The following is a 19802-nucleotide window of genomic DNA, read 5'->3' on the forward strand; positions in this document are numbered from 1 at the left end:
CAATAATCAAACATGAGATAAATGTAATCCCAATTCTACTGTCCTAATCCTGATAACCAAATGACCTAACATTTTTTTAATTTTTGCTCAAATTCTTCGTCTTCCATAATTTTCATCTGCCTAACTGACTAATAGGCTACAACGCAAGTCTTTTTTTCTCACTAATCTTAATTTATATCTAGTCTCCCTCCCGATTTCAACTCATCAGTCATTAAAATACACCTGTCATGGTCAATTGGCTTTATTCATTTCTTTCAAAGACTTAATTTTTCTAACATGCCCATGTTCCTCTTATATATTTTCCTTCTTGAACTTGGCTAAAAAAACCACAAACAAGAGGAAAATTAGTTATCTTGAAAGTGGGGTAGAAACTTCTACTTTCTGTTGTTATTTCTCCCACTAGCTATAGGTGCAAGGAAGAAACTGATGGAGGGGAAAGCAGAGGCAGTAGCAATGAAGCCAAATAATTATGAAAATCTTTCAGAACAAAGAATGATGCAGGAAGCAGCAGCAACAGAAAAAGAAGAAATCCAAGTGCAATGCAATGACACAATTGCTTACCTAGAGATGAACAAAATTGAACTCATGAGAGCTCTTGTTGAAAAGCAAGATCCTTCTTCCAAGGTATAATACAATTTTTTGCAGCATAGCATCATCTCTCTCACTCTCTTAACTATGAAAACAATCTATTTATCAAAACTAAAATGATTTCCATGTGTCTTGTTTGCAGGTAGTAGATGATTATGCCTTGAGAAGGTTTCTTCGAGCTCGGGATCTGGACATAGAGAAAGCTGCAGCAATGTTCTTGAAATGCCATAAATGGAGGCAAAGCTTTGTACCAAAAGGATCCATTTCAGTGTGTGAGATACCAAACGAGATAGCACAGAACAAGATGTTCATGCAAGGTGTGGACAAACAAGGATGTCCCACTGCTGTAGTTTTTGGTGGCAGGCATATTCAAAACAAATTAGGAGGTCTTGAAGAGTTCAAACGTATGACTTGCTTCTCTTTTTTTCCTTCTAATTCCACATGGTCTGCTGCTTCAAGGTCAGTGAAAATGACTCTTGAACCAGTCAATTTCTCACAGTCAAGTCTTTCTTTGATTCCTCAGGTTTTATAGTCTTCGCTCTAGACAAACTGTGTGCAAGGTACAGCATTTAAAATAATAGTAGCAGTTTTTTTCTTCTACTTTTTCTCTTTTCCAAAGTCAGAGGAAAACATCAGTAACAAACTCCACCATGCACGGAAGACCTGTTTTTAATTAAAAAAGAACACAAGTTATTGAGTATTGAAATGTAACTGCCCAAAAAGAGCAGAATAAACACAGAGGATAAAAAGAGCTCATCATCTGCATGACTAATTTTGGGGTTTTATTTGATGATTCAGGACCTCGCCAGGAAGAGAGAAATTCACGATAATCGCAGATCTCCAAGGTTTTGGCTATTGTAACAGTGACGTTCGTGCCTATCTTGCTGCTCTATCCATCGTACAGGTTTAGTCACTAATACTGTCTAGTTATCTTATCCTCTACATTCTTCCCTATAAAATGTCATTAGAGAGGCTTACCCTATTTTAGTCCATAACCTTAAAGACATCTACTTTGCAGGATTGCTACCCGGAAAGACTTGGCAAAGTACTTCTTGTTCATGTTCCTTACTTATTTTGCACATTATGGAAGATTTTGTATCCTTTCATAGACAACAACACCAAGAAAAAGGTGAGGTTCTAATATTTGTGTTTCACATAAAAGGTAGATGTATTAGTTCAGTCATAACTGTTGATTACAACTTGTATCAAATCATCTTCACCAAACCATTTTCCATCTTTACAGATCATGTTTGTGGACAACAAACGACTGACAGCAACCTTACTTCAAGATATTGATGAAAGCCAGCTTCCAGAGACTTATGGAGGCAAAATGCAATTAGTTCCTATACAAGACGCCTAGGCAAGTAATTGCACTAAAAGCTTCAACCTGATCAAGTTGATGGTGCTCTCTGTTTAATAGCTTTGGGGAAAAATATTACATTGCGAATATACATCTATATGTATTACTAAACATTTAGCTTCTACATGGAGTATAAAATTAATGATATATTTTCCACCTGATCTGCTAGTTTGATTGGCGTTCTTTTAATGAATCCACCTCATCTCCATCTATCACTTGGATATGACAAACTGTATGGCGCTCCATCTTGATTCTGCAACAAGTGAAAAAGAGTTATACAGAATTCAATCAAATCCTTTTTACGTTTTGTAGCGGTTAAATGCATCACTATTTCCTTTTGCTTTTCTTTTGAAGCAAGAGACAATACTATATAATGACATTTCCATAGATGAGTTGCTTGTAACATGTCCAAGTCCAGCAAGTGACTGTTGAATCAAATTGCTTGTAACCTTTTATTGGAGAAGCCTATGATGAAATCACTGCATCATTTGAATGTCAACTTGTATTTTGGAAACAAATGCAATGAATTCTCAGTTACTTAATATTAAAGTAATGGGAAATAATGTTGAGAATGGGGTCCAAACAATATCTCTAACAGAAGATCAGCAAAATTCCACTTCTCACATACAATAAGCATGAATTAGCTGATATGTGTGTGTTTGTGTGTATATGTATATATAAGGTTAAATTCCAACTAGATTGAAGCTTAAGAAGATTGAGAGGTCACTGCAGAAGTTTACTTCACAATCCAAAATGTTGTAACTACCCTTGACACGTCAAAAACTCTAGTGGAAATTTGATTCAACAGTCACTTGAATTCGCCCTTTTCCTAAGAAGTAATCTTTTTCTTATATTTACTGAATATTTTCTCTGGAACAACAAAAGCCATTATCCTCACTTGTTCAAGCAACTCATAAGGTCAAAACTACTGCACTGCCTGCAATGCTGCTTCTTCTACTATGTAACTTACGTGAACTACTGGCCACTTGAGGCTGTTCTTTTTATTTTTATTTTTTACAACCAACTCAAGTCTGCTGTTTTCTCAAGGTAATTTAACTTTTTCCGCATTAGTCTTGTCCAAGTAGCCAATCTAATCCAGTTTCCACACTAGGAGAAAGATTCAAACAATTAACAAAATTTTAGTCATAAGAGATTCAAACAAATATATAACAACAGGATATTCGTGAAAGAGAGAATTTCAGACCTCAAAGACCAGAAAATAATCTCAAGAACTCACCTGGATGTAATATCCAGAGAGTTCTTCTGTAGACAGCGATGTCTTATCTCAAAGCTTGGAGTTGCATCATATGGAAATAAACCTTTTTGGCACTGATTTTAACCAGATGCACTTTACTCATTACTACTCGAGGAGGTCATCATCTAAGTGGTGTGCTTGTACAAAGAGTGCAGACAGCAGATAGGATGCTAGAAACAGGCAAGACAAGAGCCACAAGAAGCTGAGACATAAGACATCTACTGTAAGTTATCTGCTTAAGCATCAATTACCAAACTCAATTGGAACTTCAAAGAATCACTACCAGTAATCCCCACAACTACAATAACCATCTGCAAAGTGATGAAAGCGGATCCTGTCCCTCACAATGATCTCCCTATTCAACACCTTTGCTACAATTTTCATCCAAGAATGGCAATCTGGACAAGTACGAAGATTTTTTGAAACTTGAATACGAGTTCCGGGACTAGATTTTAAGATCCCATAGGCTAATGCCAATTTTTCACTGTGGTAACTCAAATTTTCCTCCTTTTCCTCATCAGAAATATCCATCAAAACTAACTCAGTTGTGGAACTAAATCCTTCCAATTTGGTTCGATGAATCAATTCCTTCAAAGTTTTATATATTAGTTCAGCTTCAGGGTGTGATCGGTCACCAGCCTTGAACTGGTGAACAACATTACCCACTTCAACCCAACTTTTCCCACTATTTTTACGAACTCCTTCCCATTTCATCACACGTCTAACTTTCTCGGCATTATCCCATTTATTTGTAGAGCAATAAATGTTTGACAGTAAGACATAATCTCCGCTACTAAGATGAGATATTTTTGTGCTAGCAACTTCACCCATCTCAGAATTTTTGTGAATTCTACAAGCACTGAGAAATGTCCTCCATATGACTGCATCAGGCTCTATTGGCATTTCCTTAATCACTTTATAAGCTTCATCGAGCAGTCCAGCCCTGCTTAGTAGATCAACCATTGTTCCATAATGCTCAAGTTGTGGTTGAATCAAATACAGACTTTTCATTAGTTGAAAATACTTTCGACCCTCTTCAACCAACCCACAATGACTGCATGATGTTAGAAGTCCAATGAAAGTAATACTGTCAGGTGAAACATTTTCTGGCCTCATCAGTGAGAAAATCTCAATTGCATCTAAAGCAAGACCATGGATTGCTAATCCATTAATCATAGCATTCCAGACAGAGACATTTGTACGCTCAACACTATCAAATATTCCTCTAGCTATCTCAATTCTTCCACATTTCGAATACATATCAATCAAAGCAGAAGAAAGAATGTAATTTAGCTCAATCCTGCTGTCAGTCATTAAGTGATGTACCCACTTAGCGTGATCAATGGCTCCAAGTCTAGCACATGCAGTAATAATAGATGCAAAAGTATATCCATCTGGTTCAACATTAGACCTCAACATCTTTCTGAAGACACTGAGCGCCTCCTTAAACATGTCATTTTTGATATAACCTCCAATCAATGAGTTCCAAGTAACCAAATCCCGGAGGGGAACTTCGTTAAATATCTTCTTGGCAACATCAACTGCCCCCGTTTTCATAAAGCTAGTAATCATTAAATTAGAAGAGACAGCATCCAAATTCGCAGTGGGAATTTCAACGAGCAGCTGACGAGCAAGATTGAGTCTATCACAAGACACATATGACACTATCATCAAAGAAATAAGAGAATGACACATTCCATAACCAAGTTTAACTATGTTAGCATGCGTGCCAGCCGTAGTTCTCAAATTTGGTGACATCTTACATGCTTCAAGAATGCGTACGACCCTGTGATAATCTGCAAGATATCATGCAGGAAAAAGTAACCTTTAAGCAGAATTTTTTTATTTTAGTACAGAAATAGCCACTTACTCAAAGGAGGAAACAAAAGACTTAATTTTTTCTGTTCACATTTTAGAATCAAGTTCGTGAGATAAGCAGGAAAAAGGGATGCAAGAGGCTTGTAAATTTCTAAAACCAGCATAATTTTCAGCTTATGTGAGTTCTCACAGTATGGCCAGTTCCACTTCTTGAAAAAGGCTGAGATTTGCAGTAGGTCGAAAATCAGCCTAAAAGTATTATAATACCTATGTCCCAGTATATGTGACACCCTTTTCTTCTCAATCAGTCCAAAAAAATGAAACCTTTCTATATTTAGCAGTAATAATTTGACTTTAAACTTCCCATTTTACCATTAATGAGATCAGGGGCGGAGCAAGCAAAGGAGAAGGGGGTATCCGAACCCCTTAACTTTTTTGTGTGTTTACTTCTTTATATTTTTTAAACTTGTTTTAGAGCAGAAGTTTCAAAGTCTCCCAGTCATTTCTAACCTCCGTGCCCAGTCAAACATCACCACATAAATTGAGTGGAGTAATTATCTACAAATCATCTGAATATTGAGCTGAGCAGAGCAGACACAGATTATTCATACAACCAACCCAACTAGTTTGGAATGAGTAAATGTGTATGTGTGTGTGTGTGTAAATAGTATGTAATTCAATGGGTCTGATTCTCCAAGAAACACTCAAAGAACCAAGTTTCCTAGTAAGAAGACAAGATAGTAATATATATATATATATATATATGAAAGTTATCAACACGTAAAAGACAAAGGGCGATTATAGAACCTAGTGAATAATGGGATTGTGTTGGAGATACTGAGAGATGTGCCCCTGTGCTAAATGTAGCGCTGAGATTCTGACGCCACCGTGAAAATAAGGAACAAGAAGAAGAAGAAGAAGAAGAAGAGTAATAATAATAACATAGTCTCCTCTGACTGCCGGCAACTCTTAACATCCTGTCAATTTCCTTTTTATTTTATTTTTTATGATTTATGACTGCATTTTCAATTGCAGATGTTCATTCTGGTTCTGCAATTTCTCCACTGATGAATTGAAGAGAATTTCGAGAGTGCTACTATACTGGTGTTTTTAAGTGTTGGGGGACCGTGATTGGGCTAATGGTCCCGATGGACGCTAAGAGGTCCATGTTTACTTTTTGGGTTTTGGGGGTCATTTGCCCGAAGACAACTCGCAGGAATGTCCTCCTTTTGGGTGGTCTTTAATTTTTGTCCTCAAATCGGTGGTTTTCGCCTAATATCATAAGGTTTGGGGTTCGAATTTCTATTCAATTGAAAAAAAAAATTGCAAAGCAAAATTTTGTAGCAAAATTAAGCTTATTCGGGCCAAAGTTAGATCTCAGGCAGAATTTTAAATGCAAAACTCTACCTGCATGCAGAATTTTGAACTCTACCTTCAAAAAGATAATTAGTTACTACACAATTGATACCAGACAAGGCAAATGTTCTGTAAACTTATGACTTGCGGATTAGTTACTACACAGCTTATGCTGGATAATTTAATTTATACAAATACTTATGCCAGACAAGGTAAAGGTTCTATAAATTTGTGCCTTGCAAATTAGTTACTACATAACTCATGTCAGATAATTTAATTCCTACAGAACTTATGCTGAACAAGGCAAAACTTCTCTGAACTTATGCCTTGCGAATTTCTTTTTTTGGTAAGAAAACCGTGAATTCATCGCCTCTACTGGGGATCGAACCCAAAATCTCTGGTTTCGCAGACTAGTGGATAAGAATACTTTGGCCCATAAATTTTCATTAAATGAGAAGTAGAGATAAAAATTAAAGACCAGCAATTTGAGGGTCAAAAATTAAAGACCAGTCCGTTGAAAAAAAAAAGGTGCATGTAAGGGAAATGGGCCTTTATTTGGGTACTGATCATTTTTTTGCGCGGATTGTCCTTCTTTTGGAGTGGTCTTTAAATTTTATCCCTCATATTTGTTGTCTTTAAGTTTTGCCATTCGCTTGAAAAGGTGGGCGAATACCTGAGGTTCTGGGTTCGAACCCCCGCTCAGGCATAAAATGAAAAAATAATTTCGCAAGGTAAGGCTGGGGGCGTGTATGCCGGATCCGGCATACACGCCTTAAGGAAAAACTAAAGTTATGCCGGATCCGGCATAACTAAAAGTCTATCCCATAAGGCAGAACTTTTCCTTAAGGCATAGTTTAGTTATGCCTTATGGAGCAGACTTTTAGTTAAGGCATAATAAAAAATACGTCCCATAAGGCAGAACTTTCCTTAAGGCATAGACTTTACCTTAAGGAAAAGTTCCGCCTTATGGGGCATACTTTTAGTTATGTCTTATGAGACACACTAAAAAGCATGCCCCATAAGGTGGAAGGAAAAAAATTAAAGACCACCAATGGGTTTTAGACAAAGGACAGAAATTAAAGACCACCAATTTGAGGGACAAAAGTTAAAGAGCACCCTAAAAGAAGGACAATTCTGTGAATTGGCCGGTACTGATAGCTATTGGGCTTGATCTAGTACTTTGAGGATGGAGTTTAGCCCATATTCTTGACCCATCAACAAATAGACAAGTTAACACCGCCTCCAAAATCTGAAGGCTGGCTTAGTTGACAAGCCATCCACTTTGAGCGCAATTCTTTTTTCCCTCTCCAGAGCGCAAGTCCTCTTTTTTTGCTTCTCCCAACTGTACTACTCGTGTCTCTCTCCTCTGCATATTCCAACTATCACCGGCTGCCCTAAATTAACCCTCGCCTTTACAAAGGTCATTATTGTAATTTTCTTGTTTCTTGCAACAAAGTTTAGTTTTACATGATGCAAATTGTTGTTTCCATTCATTCTCATTCTTGTTATGTAATGATTTCCCCCCCTTCTTTTACATGTTTTTGACTGTGCTCAATCTTTTATTTAGTTTTGTGTTGGTTAAAAAAAAAAAACCTTTTTTATTTAGCTTTATGTTGGTAAAAATCCCATTTTTATTCAGTTCTAATTTTATTCTGAAAAAGAAACTAGGGCTTGCTGCCTTTTTATTCGCTTTTTGTATTTGTGCTATTAGGTTTTCATAATTTAAGAAAGACAAAATTGTACTTTTGCTACCTTGTTTTAGGGTCGTATAGTTTTTGTGCATTTAATACCTAATCTTAACATTTACATAGTACATTATCTTAAAGGTGCTAACTTTTGGATGGGAAAAATTCATGCCTCTTGAGGATGTTTGTCTTTTTAGGTTTAAAGACTGTTTTTGCTTGTTAATCGGTTTTATTGTGAATAAAACTCATTAATTGACATCAAACCTTTAATACATTATAATTGGAAAAGAAAAAAAGTACCAAATAGTATGGCCTTTAGAACTAGGTAGCAAAAGCATGCGATTTTTCCTAGTAAGAAATGTATCCAGCATGTTATTCTAGTTTCTTTCTCAGTGGACCTTAATAAAAAGGTTCTTTTATTTTCGTAGCGAGTACATGTACAACAAGACTTATGATAGTTGTTTTAGCGTGTATAGCAAAGTTCATGTTTTTAACCTCTTTAAATGTAGATGTAAACAGATTTTCGTGTTTCCGTACTATATTTAACTTTTGATTAAAGATTTATTCAAAGATGCTTGGTCTTATTGTAGGTTACTTGATTCAAATTGTGTTAGTGCTGCTACACCAGATTGGATACTTATATTCCTGATTTCCGTAATGGTAAGTACAATATCAAACTTGCCTCCAATATTTTCCTTCAGATAGTCGTGTCTAATTTGCTTTATCTTATTTTTTGACCCCTTGTCTGATCCTAGCTATAGTTTATTTAAACTGTCCTGTGTGAAGTGAATTTTTCTTTTTGTGGGTAATCTTGAAGCTGATTGCTTGTCTTACTTGATTCAGTTGTTCTTTTTGAAATTGGTAACTGTACTTGATTCAGTTGTTCTTTCTTTCTTTCTTGATTTGGATGGAATCTGGCAATTTGATGCCTTACGCACTGCCACTTCCTTCCAATGAATGGTAATTGAAAGCCCAGAAAGTCATCTTGTGGAAGTGAATCTGAATTCATTTGGTACATACATAAGCCTATTTATGGGTTTTTTTTTTTTTTTTTTTTTTCAAAAGAAGAATTAGGAGTACTAGTCTTCCTCCTCCATCACACTTTCACGTTATCGTTTTCCCCTTTTTTGTATTAGAATCTATATGAGACCAAGCAGTTTGGACTTGAGATTTGCCGAAACAAGACGACATAGAATTCTAGGAACACACTGTATTCACATATGGCTGGAGACAACAGGGGGTTGCGCAAGGAAACAAGCTTGTGTAAGAGCTCCAATATCTTTAGTGAGGGTCCATTATCAAAGTGAGAGAACCCTTGAGAAGAAACAAACAAAAATACATATGGCAAAAGCTGTTATATCTTAATTTTGGAGACCGAAAACTCTCATACAATCTTTAGTTTATCTTCTTGATAAAGAAAACAACGAGAACAATGATTAGAACTCAGATCGAAACTCTTAAGTGCTTGACATATAATTAGCAACAGATCAAAAACATGCTTAAGTGCTTGACATGTATACTTAACTTTATAGGAAAAATGGAACGATGGCGTGACTAAGCATGTCACTTCCGGTCTTAAGACACCGAAATTGATTGTAAGAAAATAAATTAGATGGAGATTGATTCAGGTGAGGGAAGGAAAAAGGAATGACTGTTACAGGAGGAAGAGCGGAGAAGAGATGGACCGATATATGGCAAAGGCGGCTGTAGGTTTCTTTTATTCGAAGAGAGATTTTGTACTTGTCTTAACATTCTATATTTTTGTAGTATTACCAACAATACCACATACACCTTGGTCCCAAACAAGTTAAGTCGGGTATATAAATCCTTACCTATTATGTTTTGCCATTTAAAATAATCTCAGGCTAACATTTTTGTCAGTACTACCAAAGTCCCTTGTTAATTTTAGGAAATTCAAACCTTAATTTACAATTTATGTAAACAAGTCCAAGTTTCCCATGAATATGTTAGCCTAAACCTAAAACCTTAAACTATGTGTATTTGTTGCATTGCTTTGCCTATAACAGTATAACGTTGGTAAAGTCTACCGTGAATGCAATGTGCTCATTCTGGTAAGGGTAGTTGAAACACATCTAGCGGTGGTAGGAAGCTTCTCAATAGAACTCATATGATGGTGCTGGACTTTTGATTTGGCGCTTAAATTGGTGTTTTTTGACATGGTTTGAGGCTGTGAGCAAATGTGCTCAGTGTTATCAAAGGTACACTTAAAGCGCGCTTAAGCCTTAAAGCGAGGCTCAAAACATGATGAGCGCCTCGCCTTGCTTTATGTGCGCTTCGGTGTCATTATCAAGGCTCTAACACATACTTTTCCTTGCTAATGAGCCTCTCTTGAAGAGGTGACACTAGATAATTGATATTTGACTTTATCATAATGTTTTTACAATTTCTTTCTCCATATATTTGTTAGTCATGCTTATTATTATTAGTCTTGGACACTCTCTCTCTCTCTCTCTCTATATATATATATATATATATATATATATATACATATTTATTTTTGCACCATTGTACCTTTTTTCATTAAAGTCCACGCTTTATTTGCGCTTTGCGCTTAAAGCCCTAGCTGACCTTAGAGCTTTTTTGCACTTTTCACTTTTGCTAACAGTGCATTGATAAGACACATCCAAATGTTTGTAGCATTTTCCTCTGGCATGGATGTTGTGTTATTCTGGAGAGTGTCTATGTCTATCTTCAATCAAGAGGGAAATCTAGGTTGAGTTTTCTAATGCACGAGTGCTTCTGAACCACCAAATTAGGAACTCGGCTGTGTGTTGTCATTCTTTACTTTTTTATTTTTTTTTTATTTTTATTTTTTATTTTTAAATTCATCTTTCTGGTTTGTTATATTTTTTTTTTTTACAGGGTTTGTTGATTTATTATGTAAATGACGTAATCAACCTCGCTTGGCAGAATAAAAATTAAGAAGTTACCATTGGATGGATTCAGTAGTCTAGGTAGACAGGTGTATACATGCAGAAAGTTCAAATGTATAGACTTATTCTTCCAGGACAAAAATGCAACTTATAGGTAAAGGCTGTCTGATGTGATTTGGCCTTATCCTATAAAGACTTTGGAATTCACTGGTCCATAGGTATGATATTACGATGATTGGAACTGTTCCTGGAACTGTCAGGACAGACCTAAAATCACGTCAAAGGTTGTAGTCTCAAAAGATCTATAGAGTTTTAGATAAGAAACACAATGAAAGTAAAAGATCCATACAAGCAATACCAAGTACCATCTAGTTGGGATTAAGGTCTAGCGGTTATTGGTGCTTCTGCATTAAGTTAGATTCTTGCTAGGGTTGTTTTTAGCTGAACAAGCGATTGGTATATCACTGTAGAGATGGGTGGGAGATGCAGAGAACTTCTCGTTTTAGAGAATTCCTTATTTATCTTAAAAGACAAATTAGTGTGTGTTGGAATGATATAAAGCCTAATAGAGCAGAATGGATATAGAGGATTATATAGCTAGACTATAGCTGAGTCCAACTAGTTTGAATCTTAGGTGTACTGTAGTTATTGTTGTATGAACTCACTCTATGTTTTAGTATAGAACGAGCCTAGAGAAACTGAAATATACATCGAAATAATTGACATTAAATTCATTCCATCCTGCCAGCACTGCCACCCCCCAAAAAGAGAGAGATTGACCTAGATCAGTGTTATTAAAAGTGGTCGCTTCAGCGCTTTCCTGAAGCGAGGCGAGGCGTTGATTATAGAAAGGATATGCTGAATGTGGACTTAAGGCAGAATTTTTGAGATGAAGCGATTATGATTATCTTCTTGATAAAAGAAATTGCTTCATATTTTGGTATACTTCTTGTGTACGGGCTAGTTAATGCCCTTTTTGTCAATAATATTCTTACTTAATAAAAAAAAAAAAAGTCGCTTCATATTTTAATACAAGATGGATGCATTTGACTACTACCTGTTGCTTCTTTGCTTTGTTCTTCTTGATATTCTGCGGTCGCTATTTTCTTTTAATCCTGCTTTGATTTCACTTTTTTAAGCCAAGGGTCTATCGGAAACAGCCTCTACCTCACAAAGGTAGGGGTAAGGTCTGCGTACATCCTACCCTCCCCAGTTCCCACGAGTATGTTGTTATTGTTGTATGGATGCATTTGACTGGTGCTTGCTAATGCAAATAAGCAAGCCTTTTTTGAATTTGTTTTATGACCGTGGCGTTCGTGCTAGTTTGTGCGCACCTCGACTAATTCAACGGGTAGCTGCTACCTCCCACCATTAAATATAACATATCTATCTTCTTTAGGCATCTCATTTAAAGAATTCTAGATATAGCCCAAGCTGCTTATCAAAATAAGCTCCTTTTTAGCCTGCAAAATCTACCAGAAAATGACATAGGTTTTCAGATTTGTGGTTCTTTGGAAAGCCCAGCAGAAACTAGTGTAGACACAGCCGTAGATTTTTCATATATTCGTCCTTTCTTGTTTAATTATTATAGTATCTAGAGAATTTATTTTTACTCAAAAGGCTGCTTGTCACTTTAGCGCCTCTCATGACTTCTCATTGCAGGCTTCGAGAATCCTTGCAAACTTGATTGTTATGGGTTCTGGAATAATGGTAAGGGCTTTTGCCCAGGCATATCGCCAAGCTATCGCAAGTAAGTTTTCATTGTCATATGCCCCTCTAATCCTATTCCAATAGAAAATTTGGCTTTTTAACTATAGGTAGTTTAATGGATGAAAATGGATTTTTTTTTTTTTAATCCTGATCCATGTCGTAACATTATTTTAAATCCATTCAATTTGAATTGGTATTTTCTCCATCACAATTATTGTGAAGAGACATCTCTAATTGGATTTCCTTATCTTTCTTCTTCAAATTACGAGAAGAGATTTGGGGAGAGTGGATAGGGAATAATTCATCAATGACGAATAAAAAAGAATTCTATGCAATTCTGAAAGGGGGAAAGATCCCTCGGATAGAATCGTTCGATTATTTCGATTATATTGACGATTTCAAAAAATTTCTTTTTGTTTTTTTTGGGGGTTTGGGGGAGGATTGGCTCTAGTGGCTTTTCTATGGCACTTTTGAAACAGAGGCACAATTTTACTTGAGGAGATGTGTAAATGTGAATCATCCTCCATGTAATGTTGCGACAAAATCCTTTTTATTCCTGCAAGATACAAAGCCCTTAAATAGGAAAACAATAGTCCTTCAAGTGACGAGCCCTAGAGTCTTGAGACAATAGATAAAGTATGTGATAGGTTATCACATTAGTTAACGTGCTTGAAGCTTGGCATCTATAGCCGTTGCAACCTTGCTTGGGTTGATGATCAAATCATGCTTTGTTAATTGTAGACGCGTCAAAAAATGGTGTTGCGCAAGAAGCAGTACAGAACATTAAAAGAGCAAGCAAAAATATGACCGAGTCGGAGGCTAGGCAAATTCTTGGGGTTGCAGAGCATTCATCATGGGAAGAAGTGTTGCAGGTTTGTCTTTGGTGCTTTTGCGCGATTGTTTTCCCAATGGTTTTTAATGCATTGACACTTGAAGCGTTTAATACGTTTCTTCATCATGCCTTGCAGAAATATGATAACTTGTTTGAAAGTAATGCTAAAAATGGAAGTTTTTATCTTCAATCAAAAGTTCATAGAGCGAAGGAATGTTTAGAATCACTTCACCAAAGTAAAGCAGAGGGCCCAAATTAGTTCTTTGAAGTTTCCCAGCATTGCTGCCAGACATTCATTCTGGGTTCATTTTAGGAGTATTTGAGCAGAAGAGAATTGCGGCTGAGCACCAGATGTTTCCTGCAATGTTACATATGTATTCGATCCTTAGTTTTGGTAATTATGGCCCGTGGGAGAGAAGCATTTTAATTTATCATTGGGAGAGAAGCATTTTAATTTATCATTGGTGTAGCTAGCATCACTCTGATTTTGCTTAGAAGCGCGCTTCATGCGTTTGGTTCCCGCAATTTGACGGAAGAGTAGCGTGAAATCAAAAATTTGGAATGCAAATTGCAATCTCCATGTCTTACGAAATGAAATAAATTTGTGTGTAATTCGGCTGTGCTGTATAATTTTCTTCAGGCTGGGAGGTGGGAACTCCTCCACAGGCATAACTTCAATACTCCCTCGTTACATTTTGTTTGTCATTCTTTACTTGATACGAAGTTTAATAAAGAAAGGAAGCTTTTTAAAACTATGATCTTCTTAAGTATTCAATAATATTTGTGTGGCTATTACATTTTTGAAATTTGTGGTCTTAAACTGCTATGACATTATGAAAGTTTTTTCGTTAAGAAGATATTGAACTGAACTCTTCTTTTTGGAAAGGAAATAGCATCAAACAAACGGAATAGGAAATGAATTGAAAGGAGTAGTATATTTCTTTTTTTGGTCTTTATGTCAATTATCTGTCTGATACAGATGCATACCATGTTTCTGAGAATTCTTTTAGCACTTATTTACATTTTTTTTTATGTATAGATTAACGAGGAGAGAGATAATTCTCTTAATTAGTGTCAATAAATAATTGGTTTAAGGGTGAAGGTATAAATATACTCCTCAATTTTGTGACTCCCTTGACGTTACACAAAATATGTAACTATAGTTTTTTTTTTTTTAAAAAAAAAATCATTTTGCTTGTTTTTTGTAATTAAGTATATGTCATGTGACTTTAAGAAAATAAGAATATCAATTTTTTTTAAGTAGACTTATTTTTTTAAAGTCACGAGACAATTTTTTTTTTCTATTGGGTTGTCTGGTTCGTTTAAAGCAAATATGTCTTTGGCTTTAAAAAAAATAAGTCTACCCATTTTTTTAAATGAAACAGACCCGACCCACAAAAAAAAAAATTACCACATGGCTTTAAAAAATAAGTCTACTTAAAAAATGGTAAGACTTATTTTTTTAAAGCTACGTGACATTTTTTAATAAAAAAAACAAGCTAAACGATTTTAAAAAAAAATTCTGTCAGCAAAGAGGGTATATTTGCACCATTAGTGTAACGATAGGGGTATCTATGCGTCACTTTTTTAATGAGGGTATATTTGCTCTAAATCGCAAAGTTGGAGGGTATTTGCACCTTTTCCCTTATAAGGACCCGTTTGGCCATGAGAATTATTCACTTTTTTTTTCGGATTTTTTTTTTTAAAACTTTTTTCACTTTATGGTGTTTTTGAAGTTGTATTTGGAATTTGAAAAACAACAAAAACCTTGTTTTTCACTTTTTCCATTGTCTGTTTTGGACCTTTATTTTTATTTTTCTGGTTTCAATTTTTACCCAATTTTTTTTTATGTTGCTCAGTTGCTCTGCACTCCAAAAAACATTGAACATCATGTGCTAAAAAACTTTTAAAAGAAAAAGAAGCAGGTGGTAATTTTGGCAACAAAGCCATACTTAGAGATGTTTATATTTTAGATATACAGTAGGCTTCCAGTTGCAGCCTTTTGATAGAAAGAAATCATCAGTCTTGAGCACTCCATAACTGATTTCGAGTATAGTTGTTATATTTCTTGCACTGGTTAGGTTTATTAATTGCTTTCGGTGGTTTTGCTAGTTTTTAGAAATTGAAGGTACAAATCATATTTCTTAGAAAAAATACATTTCAAAAACCAAATATTATTTACAAAAACTATGGCCAAATACAACTCTAACTCCAACTCTAACTTCAAAAATTCCAAAAAAAAAAAAAAGGTGTTTTTTTTTTTTTGGTTTCTATGGCCAAATGCCTACTTAATGAATGTGTCACACCCTTAAAAAGTTACTTCGCGGTCTGGCGGGAGTAATACTACCGAAAAAATAGCATTCGTTTTAAATTTGTAAAACTTGAGAACTGAGATTGTAAGCTCTAAGTCCTTTTTTTCTTTTTTTCTTTTTGTGACAAGTGTACGTCTGATCTGTTTTTATCGTTAAACAAATTCAAACTTAGTTTTTCTTTTTAAAATTTTCAAAAACTCCAAAAAATTTGGGCAGCTTTTGACTTTGCAAGTTCTTTCGTTTGTTAAATTTTTTTTATCAAACCGTAAAGTTTGAAATGTGAGGAACGGAGTGATGAAATGATAAGATGTTTGCGGGGCTTTTTGTTTACCTCTAATCTTAGCGTGTGGACTTTCACTTCCATTATTCACATTTTCCGTTTTATTTGTTTTTCGACGCTGTTTAATCGAGCTTTGGCCTTTGGGACCATATACTATATGGGATCTGGAATTTGAGGCTTTAAAATGCCAGTTTAAAGAATATTACGTAGGAGTATTTATTTACTCGCAACTTGGTGCTGATATTGATATTACTAAATTAGTTTATCATGGTTAAGTATGTGATATATCAAGGTAAAATATCTTTCCTAACATTTCAATTTACGCCAAGCACTGTTATTCGCGTAAGTTTTAAAAAAAATAGAAAACTTTTAAATTTGTGGTGTTAAATGATTCACATATATTTTGTGTGGCTATAAATTATTGCATAAAAGTAAAATGTTTCTAAATATAGAAAGAAGTTATTCTTTTTGGCACGGACTAATAAGGAAATAGGTTCATATAAATTAAAATGAAAGGAGTATGTGTTAATTAAATAGTTTATTCAGTTAATTAAATAGTTTATTCAGTAGATTAGCGTGAGCCACGCTGATCGTGTGTCTTATCAAGAAATGCATGTACATCTTTTTACAGTGTAAAGTTAGTAAATTATGAGAAAGTGATCGCCCACAATGTTAAGGAAAAGGAGAGAGAGAAGTCAAAGATCCATGAAGGGTCAACCCTAAACTTGGAACGTGTTTTGTCCAGTGGTGAGTAGATGATAACTTTCTTCCACTATGAGTCAGATGTGTTTGTATTTTAGCAAGTTGACATCGTCAATAAAAGCCGAATTCCATGACTTCTAGATTTATTATAGCTATAGAATCAATTCCTTTCACATTATTTGCTCTCTTTCAATGCGGAACTTGGAGATTTTAATGTCCAAGAGTATAAATTACAAGCAAGCAAAAGCATATGCCAATATGCCATACTCACCCTAGTTTGCCTTTGCACTAAAATATACTCCTCTCATCCCAATTTATGTGTCATATGTGTTTTACTATGTCCTAAAATGATTATTATTCTTCTTTATTTAAAAATAATTTAATTTTAAACTTTTTAATTTTATTCTTGATGAGATGATTTATAGCCAAACAAATATCTATGGCTTATTAAATCATAAGTTATTTTAAAAAAAAAAAATTACTTCTTTGTTAAATTCCATGCTTAGCAAATTAAACATTACCACATAAATTGGGACGATGAAAGTAGTAACATGTATACTGCGCTTTCTGATAAAGCTAGCTTCTGATCATGCACGTTTACATGCTACAATGGCGAGCTGCGCATTAGATCATCAGCCACATCAAACGTTGGAAGTGTTAAATTAAAAGGTGAGTTCGAACTATATAGATCTTCTCTTCTTCTCTAATATTAAAAGAAAGAACCACATCTTCTTGACAAAATCAAATAGATAAATATGTGCATATATGATGAGGTGTGTGTGTACTATGCAATAGTTGTAGTGATCGAAGGATACTCTCCTCGATGAAGAACGTGGCGAAATGCAGTACTTGGTGTGAATTGCAGAATCATGTGAACCATCGAGTCTTTAAACGCAAGTTGCACCTGAAGCCATTAGCCGAGGACACGTCTCGCAGAAAGAAAAGGGTACTCTCCCATTCATGAAGCCTTGAAAACCTTTTTTTTTTTTTTGATCAATTATATATGAATTATAAGTTCTATGCGCTGACAAGGGTACAAAATATTTATACTTCGGATTCTATAAAATAAGTAACAATAAATCTCTATGACAAGCCATAAGAAGAAATTAACCGATATTCTTTTTCATCTTAGTATCTTACCATATGAATAGTTGCCTAAGCACAGTTTGAGGCTAATGAAACGGCTTGGCCTATTTGGTATTAACATTTTAGACATAGCTCATTGATTTCCTACTACTTCTCACTCTCCAATCTCCAGCAATGACCCAAGCTATTGATTGTATTGTACTGTCACGTAGGGGTTTGATTTTTTTTTTTTTTTTTTTTTTTTTTTTAATGATACAAGCACATGGAAATTATTTTTAATAAAAGGTGGCAGTAAAACTAGGATCCAATTAGACCTTTGTCTGTTCTAATATCATGTTGAAGTGTGAACCCATCTCTTTTTAGAGCTTAGGTTGTTAGGGAAAACACACTTTCATTATTATTAGGTATGTCTTCATTCTTTGTTTACTCGATCGTTTAGCATGAGGATAATATAACTGCAAGGGAAAATTCTTGGAGAACATCATATACAAATCAAGGTGATCTTGAGATTGTAGTTCCTGCCAATAAATAGAGATAGGTTTGGGAGATGTAATTTCATTATTAAATGGCATGTGTGAGCATGATTTTGTCAAAGGCTCTTTTATGAAATGCTTGATGTTCACATGAAGGGAAATGAAGGAACTGCACTTGTATAGTTGTATATATACATATGTTCACAAGGAACCGAGCTTTTGCTACGAATACTGGAGTTAATACACTCTTCCACAAGCTATCAATGCTTCTAGTAGTTTAGGCAATTATTAGTTCAAATGTATATACCATCCAATTGCATTATTATGCAATATTAACTTTAACTAAGTAATATACATGCACTTGCACAAAAGTTATATAAAAGTCCATTGGAATATTGTTAATAATTAGCTGTTAGGTAAAGTTATGTTGGCGGAGATAAATCATTTTTATACTACTAGTTAAGAGGACAGAAGAAAACATTGGAAAATTGCAATATATAGGAGCAATCAGTATTCCAACTCATGACACTTTAGATAAATCGTGACTTCTTGAACATTATACTGTCCTGTACGAACTAAAGAGTTAAGGACATTTAACCACATAATATTAATTTATTTCCATAGGTACATAAGTATAGTTCCTGTCTAACCAACTGAATTTATTAATCGAACCAAGTAGTGCTATTAATTGCAAGACAAACGAGAAAGAAAAGCCACTTTTAAAACCAAAAACTTGGAACTAGAAAAACTTATAATAACAGGCATCCTCAAAAATTACCTTCATGTGGTCAAAAATTTACTTTTGGATCGTCAAAATCACCAAACTGCTTTCAATACGCCACAGGCTTTGAAGAAGTCCCCAGATGGGATGAAAATCTCGGAATATTTTCATCTTCTTTGTGATAACTTGATTCTTGCTGTACATGAGATGCTTGTTGTATCAAAGATGTAATTGATGATGATTCCGAAATGAAAGTAGTTTCGGCAGAATTCAGTGCTTTAGAGACGAACCCCATATATGTGTGAAAAATAAGTGTAGATAAAATTAGATACTGTTGAAGACAAATTAAGTAGAAATGAAAATGTGCTCTATCTAACGGCTAAAGTTTTTAGATGAAACGATCACACACTTTAACATGGTATTAGAGCGCACAGAGATCCTGGGTGCTGATCATAAAAATTAGGTTGGATGGTTTGGTTTTGGACAATCTGTTAATTTTGCTACCATTTGACATGTAAGTAGGAAATAGCGATCCTTAAGGTGAAAATAATATTTGGACAAACTACTCCTAACTAAAACATGAAACAACTCCAACACATGGTGCTAGAGTTCGAAACTATGACAAGTGAAACTCTAGTAAAATGTGTTGGAATTTGAGAATTCGATCCTGGAGTTTCAATTGCAATTCAAACTTCAGAAAAAAATTCCCGTTGGAAAATTTTCCCCGGGG

General features: G+C 35.0%; 3 protein-coding genes across 7 annotated transcripts; 2 read left to right on the top strand and 1 right to left on the bottom strand.

Moving 5' to 3' along the window:
- Positions 1-426: 426 nt before the first annotated feature.
- On the top strand, positions 427-2109 carry LOC132052302 (sec14 cytosolic factor-like). The gene is made up of 6 exons (XM_059443791.1): positions 427-624; positions 731-992; positions 1112-1148; positions 1387-1492; positions 1607-1717; positions 1832-2109. The coding sequence occupies exons 1-6, from the start codon at positions 427-429 to the stop codon at positions 1946-1948; spliced, it is 831 nt and encodes a 276-aa protein (XP_059299774.1). The 3' UTR covers positions 1949-2109.
- Positions 546-5997, bottom strand: LOC132052300 (pentatricopeptide repeat-containing protein At5g50990). Of its 5 annotated transcripts, XM_059443786.1 has the most exons (5): positions 5829-5997; positions 3186-4999; positions 2398-2413; positions 2106-2201; positions 546-1251 (listed from the first exon to the last, which is right to left on the bottom strand). In XM_059443786.1, the coding sequence occupies exons 1-2, from the start codon at positions 5995-5997 to the stop codon at positions 3483-3485; spliced, it is 1686 nt and encodes a 561-aa protein (XP_059299769.1). In that variant the 3' UTR covers positions 546-1251; positions 2106-2201; positions 2398-2413; positions 3186-3482. The 5 variants fall into 5 exon arrangements, with proteins under 5 accessions (XP_059299769.1, XP_059299772.1, XP_059299773.1 ...); XM_059443789.1 differs by lacking the exon at positions 2398-2413; XM_059443790.1 differs by lacking the exon at positions 2398-2413 and having other exon boundaries at positions 3153-4999.
- A 1701-nt stretch (positions 5998-7698) lies between these two features.
- On the top strand, positions 7699-13935 carry LOC132052303 (mitochondrial import inner membrane translocase subunit PAM16 like 2-like). The gene is made up of 5 exons (XM_059443792.1): positions 7699-7797; positions 8653-8722; positions 12619-12706; positions 13408-13538; positions 13635-13935. The coding sequence occupies exons 2-5, from the start codon at positions 8720-8722 to the stop codon at positions 13755-13757; spliced, it is 345 nt and encodes a 114-aa protein (XP_059299775.1). The 5' UTR covers positions 7699-7797; positions 8653-8719; the 3' UTR covers positions 13758-13935.
- The last annotated feature ends 5867 nt before the right edge of the window (positions 13936-19802 follow it).

Source organism: Lycium ferocissimum, chromosome 4 (assembly GCF_029784015.1).
Source record: "Lycium ferocissimum isolate CSIRO_LF1 chromosome 4, AGI_CSIRO_Lferr_CH_V1, whole genome shotgun sequence".
NCBI lineage: Eukaryota > Viridiplantae > Streptophyta > Magnoliopsida > Solanales > Solanaceae > Lycium > Lycium ferocissimum.